General features: G+C 46.7%; 1 protein-coding gene across 1 annotated transcript in view; it reads left to right on the forward strand.

The window, feature by feature from the left end:
- Window positions 1-4200: 4200 nt before the first annotated feature.
- Window positions 4201-15859, forward strand: part of C2H14orf132 (chromosome 2 C14orf132 homolog) — a 70817-nt gene continuing 59158 nt past the window's right edge. The window contains exon 1 of the mRNA XM_090033964.1: window positions 4201-4737. Coding sequence (XP_089890090.1) covers window positions 4711-4737 — 27 coding nt within the window. The 5' untranslated portion in view covers window positions 4201-4710. The remainder of the gene's footprint in view (window positions 4738-15859) is intronic.

Genomic DNA, 15859 nt, shown 5'->3' on the forward strand with positions numbered 1-15859 from the left:
CCGGAGAAAAAGCAAGGGTAACATTGGACCCCTACTAAACCAGATGGGACAGCTGACAACCAATGCCCATGAAAAAGCAAACTTGCTAAATGGGTATTTTGCGTCAGTTTTTCACCAGTCCCATGGGACACCCCTGCCCACTGTGGGTCAGGGATGCCTGGGTGTGGGAGATTCCTTACCCTCCATCAGTGCTGACCTCGTGAACGAACACCTTGACAGTTTGGATACCTTCGAGTCAGCCAGCCCTGATGGTTTACACCCCAGGGTATTAAAGGAGCTGGTGAGTATCATAACTCAGTCCCTGGCACAGATCTTTGAGAACTCCTGGCGCTCTGGTGTAGTGCCCGAAGACTGGAAGAAGGCCAATGTGGTGCCTATCTTCACAAAAGGGAGGAAAGTAGATCCGGCAAACTACAGGACCATCAGCCTGACCTCTGTCCTGAGGAAGGTCTTGGAAAAGATTACGAAAGAGGCCATCCTTAACAGACTAGCTGACGGAAATATCCTGAGGGATACTCAGCACGGGTTTGTTCTGGGTAGGTCTTGCTTGACCAATCTCATTTCCTTTTACAACCAGGTGACCTATCACCTGGACAATGGGGAAGAGATTGATATCGTATATCTTGACTTTAAAAAGCATTCAATCTGGTATCTCATGATCACTTCTTGACAAAACTGGCTAACTGCAGTCTCAACCTCACCACGATCCACTGGCTGGGGAATTGGCTCCATGGTAGGACCCAGAGGGTGGTGGTTGACAGAAGTCAATCATCGCGGTGCAAGGTGACCGGTGGGTTCCTCAAGGCTCTGTCCTAGGGCCTATACTGTTTAACATCTTCATCAGTGATGTAGACATTTGTGTCAGGAATGGACCAGCCAAGTTTGCTGACAACACCAAACTCCAGGGCAAAGCATCCACACCTGAGGACAGGAGAGTGATCCAGGCAGATCTTGACAGGCTCAAGAAATGGGTGGATGAGAACCTGATGGTGTTTAACACCGAAAAATGCAAGGTTCTCCACCTTGGGAGGAAAAACCTGCAGCATACTTATAGGCTCAGCAGTGCTACACTGGCTAGCACTATAGATGAAAGGAACTTGGGGGTCACCATTGACCACAAGATGAACATGAGCCTGCAACGTAATGCTGCGGCTAGTAAAGCGAGCAAAACGCTGGCTTGCATCCATAGATGCTTCTCAAGCAAATCCCGGGACATCACTCTCCCGTTGTACTTGGCCTTGGTGAGGCCGCAGCTGGAGTACTGCATCCAGTTTTGGGCTTCACAATTCAACAAGGATGTGGAGAAGCTTGAGAGAGCGCAGAGAAGAGCCACACGCATGATCAGAGGTCAGGAAAACAGACCTTATGATGAGATGCTGAGAGCCATGGGACTCTTCAGCCTGGAAAAGTGCAGGCTCAGGGGCAATCTGGTGGCCACCTATAAGCTTATCGGGGTGTTCACCAGGATATAGGGGAACATTTCACCAGAGTGCCCCAAGCGGTGACAAGATTGAACGGTCACAAACTCCTTCATGACTGTTTCAGGCTGGACATAAGGAAGAACGTCTTTACTGTCCGAGCCCCCAAGGTTTGGAACAGACTGCCGTTGGAGGTAGTTCAAGCACCCACTCTGAATACCTTCAAGACACATTTGGATGTTTATCTTGCTGGGATCCTATGATCCCTGCTGACTTCCTGCCCCTGGGGTAGGGGGCTGGACTCAATGATCCTTCGGGTCCCTTCCAGCTGGAATGTCTATGAAAGTCTATGAAAATATGTCATTTAAATGTTCTACTTTGCTATCCTAATGATTCTGTGATGCATCTATAGCTTTTGTCGTGGACCATCATCATATTGTGGAAGAGATGTCCACACAAAGTTTAACTGGTGATTTCATATTATGACTTTTTTTAAGTTACCTTTGGCTTGTATACATATTAGGGCCGTGCAAAGCTTCAGTCCCTGATTCGATTCAATGGAGATTCAGCCTGATTCAGTGGCCAAATCTCCTAATCCGAATCAAATCAGGAGACCCTTTAACCTCTCCGAATTGAATCGGAGCCCTCCAAATCGATTTGGAGAGATTTGGAAAGATTCAGTGATTCGGCCATAGACACAACTTTAAATGTTTTTTCTACATGCCTCTGTGTAGCAGGCAGCTCATGAATGCTGCAATGCTGGGGTGCATGGAGTCCCCCACAGAAGAGGGGTGGGTTCCCCAGCACGCTCGGCAGCTGACCTGGAAGTGGATCAGAAGTGGATCGTCCAGGGAGTGCACTGGGGGGGGGCTGTCTGCTTAGTGACTGGTGCCGAATGCTGAGCTGGAAGGGCGCAGGGGGTGGAGGCGCATGCTCTCTGGAGGACCCAGAAGTGGGTCAGAAGTACTTCCAGTCCACTTCTGGTTTGCTGCCGAGCATGCAGGCCCTGCCCCCCCGCATGCTCCTGTGGGACGCTCCATCTGCCCCAGCATCACGGTGTTCACAAGCTGCGCCTGGTACCTTGAGGAATGTAGAAAAAACACTTAAAGCTGTGTCTATGTCTGAATCGCAGCATCGAATCTTCAGATTCAGCGAAATCAAATCCAGGAGAGTGATCTGAATCAACCAATCAAATCGCTATCCCCAATTTGGACTGAATCTGAATCGAACAGGACCTGTTTTGCATACCCCTAATACATATGTCAAAAACCTTTTAAATCTTGTAAGACTCTGGAAGAATCCACTAAGGAAACTGGAGGAATTCTAATATTCAGGGAACCTAATTTAAAATCTTAAACTGAGAGTCTCAATTAGCTCTTATTTGTTTCAGTTAACAGGACTCTTGGCGCACACAAGAATTTTGGCAGGCACACAAAGTCATTCAAGTAACAATTGATTTTTGACATCTGAATTCTTTTCCACTGTCACCTGCTGAAAAATTATATTGAAAAAATTAGCATAAAATTGCCTGGTACAAAGGTGTAACTGTAGTGATTTCTTTTTAAAGCAAGGGAGAAAAATTATTCTTGAGCCACTTCTGCTATTGCATGCTCTTTCTTTATTACTGCATCACAGTAGCACCTGGTCAGGCTCCTACAGTGTTCATCTCTGTAGACATACAAAGCAATAAAAACATGGCCCCAGCTGGCATCAGGGCTTACACAATCTTGAAGATTTTATGATAAGTAAAGGAAACAGATTTATAGCGAGGGAGTAGTGAGGTAACAGCAGTGCAAGTTCAACACCGCAAGTTGTAGTTATGTCTTTCTGTCTGCCTAGCAGTAGTCAATAGGCAAGGGGTTTTTAGGGACCCTAGCAGAAATGAGTGTCTACATGGAATAAGAAAATGTGTAAAGAGTGACTGTTCCAATTTGGAAAGAAACAGCACGAGAAAAAGCATTGGAAAGAATAACCACCTATTGAGTGGTAAAGTTAGTACAGTTGAAGGGCAGTGGTAACTGTAGACATCATGACATAAGCCAGTCAGTGAAAATTATATTAAAAAGGTATGTGAATGGCAAACTTTAGGCACTTGCTCTTCGCTTGTTTAATTGCTCAGGTCTTTGTTTAAGTGGGAGGTGTGCAGTACTTAACACTTAGAGAGAGGCTGTGTTGCGGGACAAGCAGCTGAACAGCATCTAACAAAGAGGTAGAGTTGGTCAGAAAAAAATAGAATTAAATTCCATTACAATCCAACCAGCTTGTGAAAGACCAAAAATATGCTTGTGACATTAAATGTCACAGTTACAAATCTGGAGTGGGGGGGAGGAGGGGCTATCAGGGACCTGTTCACCAGTACCCTGCTACTGATGTAGGTGTACAAGGTGACAAAGGTTGCAAGGACGCCCATCTTCAGCATCTTCAGTAATGGGATACCCGGTCGTAGGCCGTCCCCAACTCTTGGTTCAGCATGGTGACGTTCTGTCCCCTCCCCCGTTGGCACTGTCATGCTTCTCACAGCTGTATCAGGGCATCTGGATCTGTCGCGGCAGCACTGTGCACGCCTGGTCCTCATGGATCACCGCACCTGTAACAGACATCAAACACTGGGCCAAGACTTTGCCCATTAGCTTGTACTCAAGGTCCAGGAGCGTAGCTGGGTGCCAGGTTCCCAGTCCCACCTCGCCCCCGTCTTGCAAAGAAGGCACTGAGCACAGTCCAGCTCCATCCCCTTTGGAGCCGCCCCCCCTTCAGGTAGCCCAAGGCTGCTATTAAATCCCCTCTGTCTTCTCCTTCCCAGACAAAACAAGCCCAGCTCCCTCAGCCTGTCCTCAGGAGTCGTGCTCTGCCATTTCCCTCCTGTTTGTCCGCATTCTTTCTGGAGCGGGTGCCCAAAACCGGACGCGGGACTCCAGATGTGGCCTCCCCGCAGCTGGACCGGGGGGGAAGAATCGCACCCCTCCACGTGCGGGCCGTCAGCCCTTCAGCCCGGGGCTGCGAGCCGCGGCCGCCCGCGAGCCCCAGCCCCAGCGCAGCCAGGCGGCCGCGGCCCCCCGGGGGGAGAGCGGCGGCGGCGGCGGCGGCGGGCGCGTCACGTGGCGCCGGGAGCAGCCCTGCGCCGAGCCGGGCAGAGCCGGGCCGCCGGCACCGCCTTGCGCTGGACCTGGGATCGCGGCCGCGGCTGCTGCTGGCGGAGGAGCCGCTCCCGGTTCCGCTCCCGGTCCCGCCCCGGCGCGGCAGCAGCATCAGCAGCGCCGGGAGCAGCAGCACCAGCACCAGCAGCAGCAGCACCATGGACCTGTCCTTCATGGCAGCGCAGGTAGGGAGGGCCGCGGCCGCCCCGCTGCGCTGCGCGGGAGCCGCGAGGTGCGGGGCCGGGGAGAAGCGCCTCGCCCGCCCCCCCCCCCCCGGGGCTGCCCCCGCAGGCGGCGGTGCTGCCCTCCGCCAGGGGCCGGGCCGCGCCCTCGTGGCGGGGCGGGGGTGGGAGACCCGTGCGGGCGCCCTGCTCCAGCCAGCCGGCGCCGGCTGCCTCCTCCCCCCTCCCTCCCGGGGCCTTCCACGGGTGGAGACGCCGCAGCCCGGCCCTGCGCTCCTGGCCAGGACTGGCTTTCCTTGCTGCAAGTTGTTGCTCCTCGTCCCGGCTGTGCCTCCCCTGAGAGCGGCCTGGCTCCCGGAGGTGGGGGTTGTTCCCTACGAGAGGGCCGGCAGATGCCTGAGTGTGGGACTCTAGCGTTGCTCTGGGTGTTGGGCGTTGAGACAGTCTCTCTAAAAGCCCTGTCCGTGCGTTGCTCCAGCCAGGCTCTTGCTGGCCCTGCGGTGACAGCGGTCCATGCCGGGTAATTCCACCTGGCCTCCGGGCGGGGAAATGTAGGTGCCTCCGGCTGTATCCAGACTTTGAGACACATCGTTCCTCCAGAAACCTGATGGCCTGTGTACAAACGCACACGCGCTGCATGGTTTGAATAGGTTACTCGGCGTCAGGTGGTCTGTGTATGTGTGGCTTAAGGGATGTGCACCTGCAAAGTTCAAGTCCAGGTCTGAACTTTTTTGCAAGGGATCGAGGTATGCTTAGGCCAAATTTGGCTTTTTGTTTCCTGGGACATAGAAGTGAAGGTTTAGGTTGCAGTTGCAGAACTGAGTAAAATTTGAACCCACGTGTGCCACATTTTGCTATTGAGATGATAGTGTTTTCTGGGGGTACAGTCTTTTCCTTTCCTATGCTAACTTATTTTTAGGTGTGGGCATCCACTTATTTCCTTTGGAAGCAGGGGTGATCCTATACCCTAATTCTGAGTTAGGCCTTTGTGTTAAGCAGAATTATCCTCAGTAAGAGAGCATTGTATAAGAAATGCTATGCTGGGCAGGAGGGCCAGGGAGGGGGTTGGGAATTCAGCAGTTCTAGTTTACTGCAGTTTTGCCAGAAGAGACCACTACTGATTTATTCAACATAAACTGCCATACTTGCCAAGTGTCCCTGCTGTTTAATAGCTCATTTAGTTACTTGTGTATAGGTTTTCCTGGGATCTCTATCATCATAATCCAAGTGCCACAAAATCAGTAATTTAATGTGAGGGAAGGAGGTCTTGTCAGCCTGATTTTACACGTAGGTTAAGTGCTCACCATGAAACAGAGCAGTATCCATGGCAGAGGCTGAACTAAAATCCCCCTTAATGTACTCCATTCCCACATCTTAACCATGAGCTCTTCACTGGACTTAATCCATCTGTCCAAAAGAATGAAAATCTGTATCCTTTATTAATAGGGACCTTTTGTAGAGAAAATTATATGATAGCTGTAAGATGTGTTGTTTGTTTTCTGGCACATGAAGATGTGTAGATCCTTTGTGTAGTTTTGCCTGGCAAAGTTGGAGAACCTCCTCATCTTATGGGTGCCCGATTATTTTTGTTCAGAGCTGTCAAAGTTATTAGCCACGTTGTGCTAATGTTCCACAGCAGTGAGTGATACCACTAAAATGAAATCATCCCCAGATGCTCACTTCCCTGTGCAGGAAGGGGTGAGATATTTGTGTTCGGACATTGCTAAGGGAAAGCGGACTTCTTTAGAATCTGCAGTGGAGCATGGAAGAGAAACTGGATGTGCCGTGGGAGGACTGGGCAGTTTGGGGCAGTGCCACATGTGATCCCTCTAGTGTCTGCAAGACTCTTGGAAGGAAAAGATTAAACAGCCTGGAGCTGTGGTGTCTTTCCATACAGGGCCAGTTGTCTCTGGCAATGGAGTTGCAAAGCCATGTTGCCAAGAAACTGTTCACAGGTGCTATCAAAGGGACCCCCTGTTGCTGAATGAGGCCTATAAAGTGAATGAAGGGAACCACTGGCCATGTCCACACCTTATGGATCCCTCCTGGTTCTTTCTGTTATACTTGTACTCCCCTCTTGTCTGAATTGAACAACCTTCCTTCTCTTCTTCCTTTGTAGTTACATTTGCACAGATTCATGTATTTAATATTTTTTCTCTCTCGGTCCAGTCTCTTTTTCATGCTCTGTCGATCTGTCTGTTTGTCTCTTTAATGTAGCATGCTATCAAATATATTAATTTGAAGACATGCCATTTGTTTGATGTGATGGCGTTATTGTGCGTGTTCAGATACTTGGTTCCAGCATCAGATTATTCACTCCATTTATACGGCTTGTCTCTCAACCCATCTTTTTGTTTCAAATCTGTTTGTCTGGCTGGAGTCAAATCTGTTTGTCTGGCTGGAGTCCTTAGCACTCGTGGTGACAGGGCTAAGGTAGTCCTTCTTCACAAGGAATGAAAGGATTTGGAGACCAAAGAAAAGGAGGTAGGAGAGCAAGAGCTGCTAGGAGGAGGGAGCAGAACACCTTTAATTGAATCATGCAGCCACTGACTAAAGTCCTGACAAGTTTTCCTGACCTGAAGCAAGATTATATTTACTGTTTTGCTGTGTATACTGCCATATACATAGTTGTTGTGTATTATTTTTCTGCCAGAAGAGTCCATGCTTATAAGTGAAGTGCATGGTTAAACACGAAGACAAAGGTTACATCTCAGCTGACTTCCTTGCCTCATAATTCATCAGACTGTTTACTATTCCTGTGAGAGATGCTCTGTATATTCTTAATATGTCTTTATACCATACTTCTTGGGCCAAAGCTTGCCTGGTTTAATGCCGTGTGAAATGCCATAGAACATTATATGCCTTAGAGCACTTTATTTGCACACTTTGAGCCAAAGCCTCAGCTGGTATAATTTGGGATAGTTCCATTGACTTCAGTGGTGCTACTGTGATTCATGTCAGCTGAGGATCTGGCCTCATCTAATTTGCAGTCTTTTTCTCTTCAGGTCTCAGTGAAAATGGACTGCCGGAGTCAAAGTTGCAGTGAAGCTCCTTCTTAGTGAAGTTTCAGTATATTTACAAAAATATGTTACAGGCCAAAATTTGCACATCTAAGTATCTGCCACTGTATCCATATGTAAATACCAAAATAATTGTCTCAATTGTCAGAAGTCTCTGGCACCCAAAACTATTGAAATAAGTCAGATTTTGGGAAATCTAGACTATTTTCATTTTGATGCTTAAGGGCTAGTCTACACAACAGAAGCTTTGCAGGAAAGTCTCCTACTGGAGATGCATCTTGAATTAGCCAGATTCTTTGAATGGCGTATATTGTGTTTCATTTAAGGTTGTAGCTTTGGAACTGAAAAAAAATCTATGAACTATTAGCCAGACCCAGTGCAAAATAAGGCTTAGAGTCCAAACTCATATACTGGTGCTGCTGGATCAGCCCCATTGATTGACCCATGGATGGATTAACTCCTGTCATTTTCAAGGCTTCTAATAGCCCTTGGACAGCTGCTTCCCTCTCACTGTTTTCTTGCCAGGTGAGCAGAGTACTGTTAAATTACAAAATAGACTGTGGGGCTGAAGGACGTGCTGAATCTCCTCGAGCAATCTAGGGGTGCTCAACTCCTGTCCCATGGGCCAGATCCAGCCCACAGCACTGTGTCACCCAGACTGCTGGGCTCCCCATACGTCCAGAAATCTGGCAGGAGGGGAGAAGTTGCACTCCTCCATGGCATGAGGTTCCAGACAGGTCCAGAAACTTGGCAATGGGGAGCAGTGTAGAAGTGCAACTTCTCCCCTCCTGCCAGATTTCTGGACCTGTCTGGAACCTCATGCCATGTGCATTTTAAGTATTTTCTCTAACACTCTGTAATTTAATATCAGTTCAAATTGTTGGCTAAAAACATTTTTGATAGGAAAAAACTGCAGCACTGCTGGGTTGCGAGTTGAGTTGTATTCAGCATTAACCTTGAAAAAGCAGGAAATTCAATGGAAAAGCCATTACAAGAAATAGCATTTTGCATTAAGGTTCTGTGACGTTTGTATCACAGGTGGGTGGCACACTAGCTACAGGATTAGTTCCAGTTAGATATTTTGTGGGATTTACATTTTCAATATAATAATTTTCACCTAGCATCTTTATAGTAATTTTTGCTCCGTAATGAAAATACCCCCTCTCAAAATAATTATTATTTGTTCTATTTGTAGTTCTTTCATTGCATTATGTTCTCTAGAAATTACTACAATTAGTTTCCAGATGCCATCAGTGTCATCTTCTTTGTACAAAGCCAGAGAGCGAGTTGTTAGGGTTTTAAATGCCTTCAGCCAAATAAGGCAGACAAGGTTCTTTGGGTAAATCTGATATCTTTTATTAGACCAACTCAATAGTTGGAAAAATATTTTTCTTAGCAAGCTTTACAACTCTTGAGTTGGTCAAATAAAAGATAGCAGAAGAAACTTCCTTTTGTTAGTTTTAAATCTCCTTCCCAGTAATTTCCTTGCATGACTGCTACTTTCAATATTGCGAGTAGTAAATCCCAGTTTCCTTTCTTCACACCATTTATTATTTCTGCACCCCAATCATCTTTGATCTAAGGTGAAGATTCATAGCCTGTTTAGTCTCTCCTCATATGGAAGCCTTTTCATGCTCCTTAGTCATCTTTGTTGGCCTTCTAGTTGCCTTTTTGATCATATCCTTTTGGAGGTAGTGGGACCAGAACTGTACACAAGATGTACATGTACCACGGATTTATAGTGGCATAATTACATTTTATGTTTTGTTTTCAATCCCCTTAATAATTTCTAACGTTCTTTTTGCCTTTTTGACCTGACAAGCATTGGAGCAATATTACTGTGGATAATTCTCGAAACACTTCATGATATTTCCTGTGTAATAACAGCAAATGTAGAGCCTGTCACTGTGTGCACACATTTGGGGTTATTCTTTCCCACACGCATTACTTTGCACTTATCAAAACTGAACTTTATCCGCTATTTTGTTACCCATTCACTCCATTTTCCAAGACTGTTTGCAATTCTTCACAATCAGCTTTCTTTTTTACCTTCCTGAATAATTTGGTGTCATATGCACATTAGCCACTTCTGTTTCCAAATCATTGATGAATATGTTAAAACATTACGTATCTTTGGAGCTCCCCACTCCTTATTTCCCTTCAGTGTGAGATCTGGGCATTTATACCTACTCTTTGCTTCTTGTCCTTTAGCTAGTTTCTGATTTCTAGGCTTATAGGAAAGAAGGGCTTCATCTAGTCCAGCCTCCTGATCAAGGCAGGATCATTCCTGATTTAAACTATCCCAGCCAAGTGTCCATCTAACCTAGTTTTGAAAACTTCCAAAGATAGAGATTCCAGTTTTTCTGTTCCAATTCTTAACTATCCCCATAGTTCCTTCTAATCTCCAACCTAGACTGTTATCAAATATTCCTGTCAGTCTTCTCTTCTCGAGACTAAACAACCCTAGTTCTTTCAGCCTTTCCTCACAAGTCATGCTTCTCAGGCCCCTAATCATTTTTGTTGCTCTGTACCAGACTCTTTCAAAACTGTCTACATCCTTGTTGAAGCGTGGGGCCAAAATTGGACATAGTACTCCAGGTGAGGCCTCACCAGTGCTGAAGAGAGTAAAATAATCATTTCTCTTGACTTGCAACTGACACTTCTGTTAATACAACCCATGAACCCAGTACATTGCTGGCTTTTTTTATTTTTTTGCAACAATAGCACACTGTTGGCTTATATTCAGTTTATGATCCACTGTTGCCCCCAAGTCCCTCTGGATAGTACTGCAGCCTAACCAGTCATTCTCCAGTCTGTATTTGTGTGTGCAGTTATTCTGTCCCATGTGCAGGAATTTTCACATGTTCCTATTGAGTCTTATCTGGTTGCTTGTGGACCATTTTTTGAGTTTATTCAGGTCATTCTGGATCCTGACCCTAATCTTTGGAATATCTGCAGGTATACATTAATGAACACGTTAAATGATGCTAGACTCAGGATAAACCACTGGGGAGCCCCACTTGATAACTCCTCTGAACTAGAAATTGAGCTATTGATGACTACTTATTGAGTATGATGATCCAGCCAGTTATATATCAACCTTACAGTACTTTTGTCTAGTCCCGAGTTGTTCAACCTTTTGGCCCTGTGGGCCAGGTGAGTGGAACGGTGCCAGTACATGGACTGGATTGGACTCTCCATGCTAGGATCAGGCTCACATGCCTGGATTGGGCCCTGCATGGCTTCAACTGGTCCCCAGCATGGTGCAGTGGGATTGGGTCCTGGGGCCCCCACTGCCCCTGCCTAGCCCTGGACATGCTGAGGTTACCATAACTTGTTAATAAGAATGTCATGAGGGACAATATCAAAAGCTTTGCTTAAGTCAAGGTAGACCTCATCCACTGCTCTCCTCTCATCCACAGAGCCTGTTCCTTATTGTAGAAGGAAATCAGTTTGGTCAGACGTGGCTTGCTTTTGCTCTTTATGAGTGGACCTTGCCTCCAATTCTGTCACAGCTTAATTTAATTCAGAGCCTTTGGTGCAGGGTTTTCCAAAGGTTTTTTGAAAGTCTAGGTACAATGTAGCAACTGGATTACATTGATTCACATGTTAGTGGATGCCCCCACAGCGCTCTAGTAGAATGGTGAGGTTGGAGCACCCCCTACAAAAGCTATACAGGAAACCCTCGCTATTCATGGGTTCGGCATTCGTGGTTTCAGATATTTGCGAATGCCAAACCCTCATCTTAAATACACTTAAAGAGCTTCTTGGGAGCTCCGTGCTTGCCACCCCTGGGCTCCCACTGCTCCCGCCATAGTCCCACCGTTGCCAGCATAGCTGTGCCCCCCCGCCAGCCACCAGGAGAACTGCGTTCATGAACGTAGACAGTGTTCATGAACACCGTGCCTTATTTGCGGATTTCGCCATTCACAGGGGGATATGTTCTCATATCCCTGCGAATGGCGAGGGTCTCCTCCATTGATGACTCCTCAGCAGGTTTTATTCATCCACATGACAAAGAATTCTATTTTTCATTAGGGCTTCTCGTAATTTGTTAGGTATGGAAGTTAGGTTAACTGATTTATAGGTTCCTGTATCCCCTCTGGAGCCTTTTTTAAAGATTGGCTTTATGTTGACTGCCTTCCAGACCTCTGGTACAGAGACTGATTTTTAGCAGTAGATTACATAATAAAGTCAGTAGATCCACGATTTAGAGTTGCTTCAGAACTCAGGCAAATGCCCTCTGGTCCTGTGATATGCCACTGTTCAGTCCATCAATTTCCCCTCTAACTTCTACCGATGCTTCAGTTAAGGTCAGTCATACCTATTTGTCTCCCAGAAAGAGTGGCTGTAGAATGCAGCTCTTTCTAACATCTTCCAAGGTGCAAACTAATGCAAATAAGTCTTTTAGCTTCTCTGCAATGGTCTTATTCTCCTTGAGTGCTCTTATTATTTAGTGATTGTCAAGTGCCCCAGTGAATCCCTGGCAGGCTTCCAACTCCTAATGCACTTAAAATTTGTATTATGTTTGGCATCTTTAACAAGTAGCTTCTCAAATTCTTATTTTGCTTGCCTCCGTATAGTTTTATACCTAGCTTGCCAGCTGTGCTCTCTTCTAGGGGTGCACCAATAAAGATTTGGGGGGGCTGATATTGATGGCCAATTATTAGCAAGCCATATTGGCTGATACCAGCCGATTGCAGATATGCAGATCAGCAGCTTGGAGAGCAGCGTCCGGCTGGTAAGTCTGTTGCAGGGAATGGGTGGGGAGAGGGAAGGGATGAGGGGAGCAGATTCATAGATTGTTAGGGGCTGGAAGGGACTTTGCAGATCATCGGATCCAGCTCCTTCCCCCCCTCCCCCCTGCTCTAGGCAGAAAGATAACTGGGGTTAAGTGACCCCAGCAAGGTGACTGTCCAGTCTCCTTTTGAAAACCTCCAAGGTAGGTGACTGCACCACCTCTGGAAGGAGTTTAATCGACAGTATGGACACCCTGACTGTGAAGGAGTTTTTCCTAGTATTAAGCCTGAAGTGGCCTTCCAGGAGTTTGTATCCATTGGTCCTGGTCTTCCCTGGGGGTGCCTTAGTGAACAGTGGTTCACCAAGCTCCAAATGCATTCCTCTGATATAGCGGTAAGCTGCTATCAAGTCCCCTTTCAGCCTTCTCTTCTTTAGGCTAAAGAGACCCAGGTCCCTCAGCCTTTCCTCATATGGCTTGCCTTCCAAGTCCCTGATCGTATGGGTGGCTCTTTTCTGGACCCTCTCAAGTTTTTCCATGTCCTTATTGAAGTGTGGCACCCAGAACTGGACACAGCACTCCAACTGAGGTCTCACTAGTGCTGAGTACAGTGGGAGTATTGTTGCCCTGTGGGGTCAGGCCAACTCTCAGGATCTCAATATTGTGCTGTTGGACAGGAGGGTGTGACACAATTGCACATATACAAACACACATGTGCACACACACACACACACATCCAAACCAGTCTAGGCATATGCATACCTATCACCAATTCAAGCACATACACTATACACCCCAAAAGTTAGACAAAAATCAATTGTATACCTGCACACTCAGTACACATACACAGATATCTAATTCATATATCATGTACATAATGACATATATATATACACACACACACACACACATATACATGCATACACTCACCAGTTCACACACATATAGCCCACCTACACATTTACACAGGTAAGTTCCTTACTTCAGTGGTACATTAAGTATGTGTGTGCTTGGGGTACCTGGGATATTTGGGGGAAGGTTAAGGTGAGAGAGAGAGTTAAAGTGTAGGGAATGAAAGTTGCCAAAACTAGGATTAGAACTGGTGGACTAGAGAGAAGCTGGCTGAGGAATTGAGACTTGGGTTTATTTAAGATCAAGTGGCCCCAGGCTTACTTGAGGTCACTGGTGTAAGGGGAAAAAAAAGCCTAGTGGCAAGGAGACAGCCAGGAAAGAGAGAAAATAACCTGGGAGCTTGGGGCTGGAAACTGAGGCAGACAGCTGAGATATTGGGGGGCGGGGAGGGGGCAGATAAGTGGTGGCAAGGAGGACACAGCCAGGAAAGAAACTGAGTCAGAAACCTGGGAGCTCAGGGGAAAAAACAGTGGGAATAAGACAGTGGCAAAGAAACAGGGGGTTTGCAGGAGGATAGGAGCTCAGGATAGATGTTGGAGGTGGCAGTGAGCCAGAAGCAGGAGGGGGAGAAATGAGACAGAAGTTAGAAGGGCGAGGAGCAGAAATTGGAGCAGGGCTGGACGATAGTAAAGCAAACCCAACTCAGGGGTCCAAATAACAGTTTTATTAAACAGACAACACACTACACTGGCCCATGAAGTTATTGTTTCACACACAATGACAGTGGGAGAAAGAGACTCAGTGAAAGGGTTGGAGTCCAGGTAGGGAAGAGAAGCAAAGTCCAAGTTGAAAAGAGGGTGGGGGGTGATAGCTACCTATCCAGGCTGGAAAGGGGTCTTTCTCCAGCAGGTGTTGTCCAGAGGGGGGTCACCGGCAGGGCCTCTGGGTGGATAGGTGGTGTGGCATGGTGCTGGTCCAGATGGAGAGGGCATCCCAAGGAGCCAGTCTTCACTACCCCTTTTTATGGGGCAGACTACCTGTGATCTCCCATGGGGGGGCCTGTCCAGGCAATGCCATTCCTGTTCCAGAGGGCTCCAGGTGTTCTTATTGAGCATGTGCAGCCTTGGCACAAAGATGGGTTACCTCATCTTTTGTTTCTTGAATGCTGAGGGTGGTTCCAAGGGCTGGGTCGTTGGTCCAGGTATTGGTGTTGATGGTTCAGTCATTCAGAGGGAGCTATTTTTAGACCTACTGCCGTTGGCTCTCAAGCACCCTCATTCATCCCCATTCATTCAGGAACCAAGTTACATGGGGGGGTAGTATGAGTCATAGGTTACACAACTGGGCATAGGGATAAGATGGAGACTTGACATGACTTCTGCTAACTTACATATATAGGCCTAAAACAGTAATCACACAATATAAAAGCAGTAAAAAATCAATACAAACATAATAATTATCACTTATAAAACAGTGGATAGCTATATCAAAATAGCAGGGGACTTATTTGCAAAGAAGGGAGAGAAAAATAAAACTTACTACCTATAATAAAATGTTAAAGCTTATCCTACATCTTAGCTTACTTATACTTATCTATAGGGAATAGCAAGGGAGAGGAAAAGTCAGAAATGGTTGGGGAAAGGGAGGGAATGCATTTTAAAATAAATTTAAAAAAAAATTGGGGGTTTGCCTACAGTATCACTTCCTTAGTTTATGCATCAGTATCTGCAACCTATCTTCTGACGTGACCACACTGCTGCATAACTTGGTGTCATCTGTGAACTTGGCCGGCAAGCTTTTCACTCCCCCATCCAAATCATTGATAAAGATGTTGAAAAGCAGCGATCCAAGCACAGGTCCCTGAGGGACACCATTGGCCACTTCGTGCCAGGATGACACAGATTTGTTCATAAGAAGTCTCTGGGTCCTACTCTGTAGCCAGTTTCCCACCCACTGAACCTTCAAGCAGCTGAGCCCACAATTTTCCAGTTTTCCCACAAGGATATCATGGGATACTAGGTCAAAAGCCTTTTGGAAGTCTAGATATATAACATCTACCTTATCTCCCACATCTAGGTGGCAAGAGACCTGGTAGTAGAAGGAGATGAGATTGGTAAGGCAAGACCTACCTGCAACAAAGCCATGCTGGCTTTTATTCAGAATCTTACCTTCCATGAGCGTATTGCACATAGATTCTTTAATGAGCTTTTCCTAGATTTTCCCTGGGATGGAGGTTAGGCTGATTGGCCTATAGTTGACTGGGTCCTCCTTCTTGAAGATGAGCACAATGTTGGTCCTCTTCCAGTCCTCAGGGATTGCCCCGTGTGCGACGAATTCTGAAAGAGTTTTGCCAGCGGTTCCGCGATGACCTCAGCCAGCTCCTTCAACACCCTCAGATGAAGTCCATCCGATCGTGCTGACTTATAAATGTCTAGCTTTTCTAGCTGGTATTGCACCTACTCGGCATCCGCAGTGGGGAGGCTGTCCATCCTGGTATATCCCCTATGAGACCTAT

This window comes from Crocodylus siamensis, chromosome 2 (genome assembly GCF_052110815.1).
Source record: "Crocodylus siamensis isolate JL-2025a chromosome 2, ASM5211081v1, whole genome shotgun sequence".
In the NCBI taxonomy this organism is placed as follows: Eukaryota; Metazoa; Chordata; order Crocodylia; family Crocodylidae; genus Crocodylus; species Crocodylus siamensis.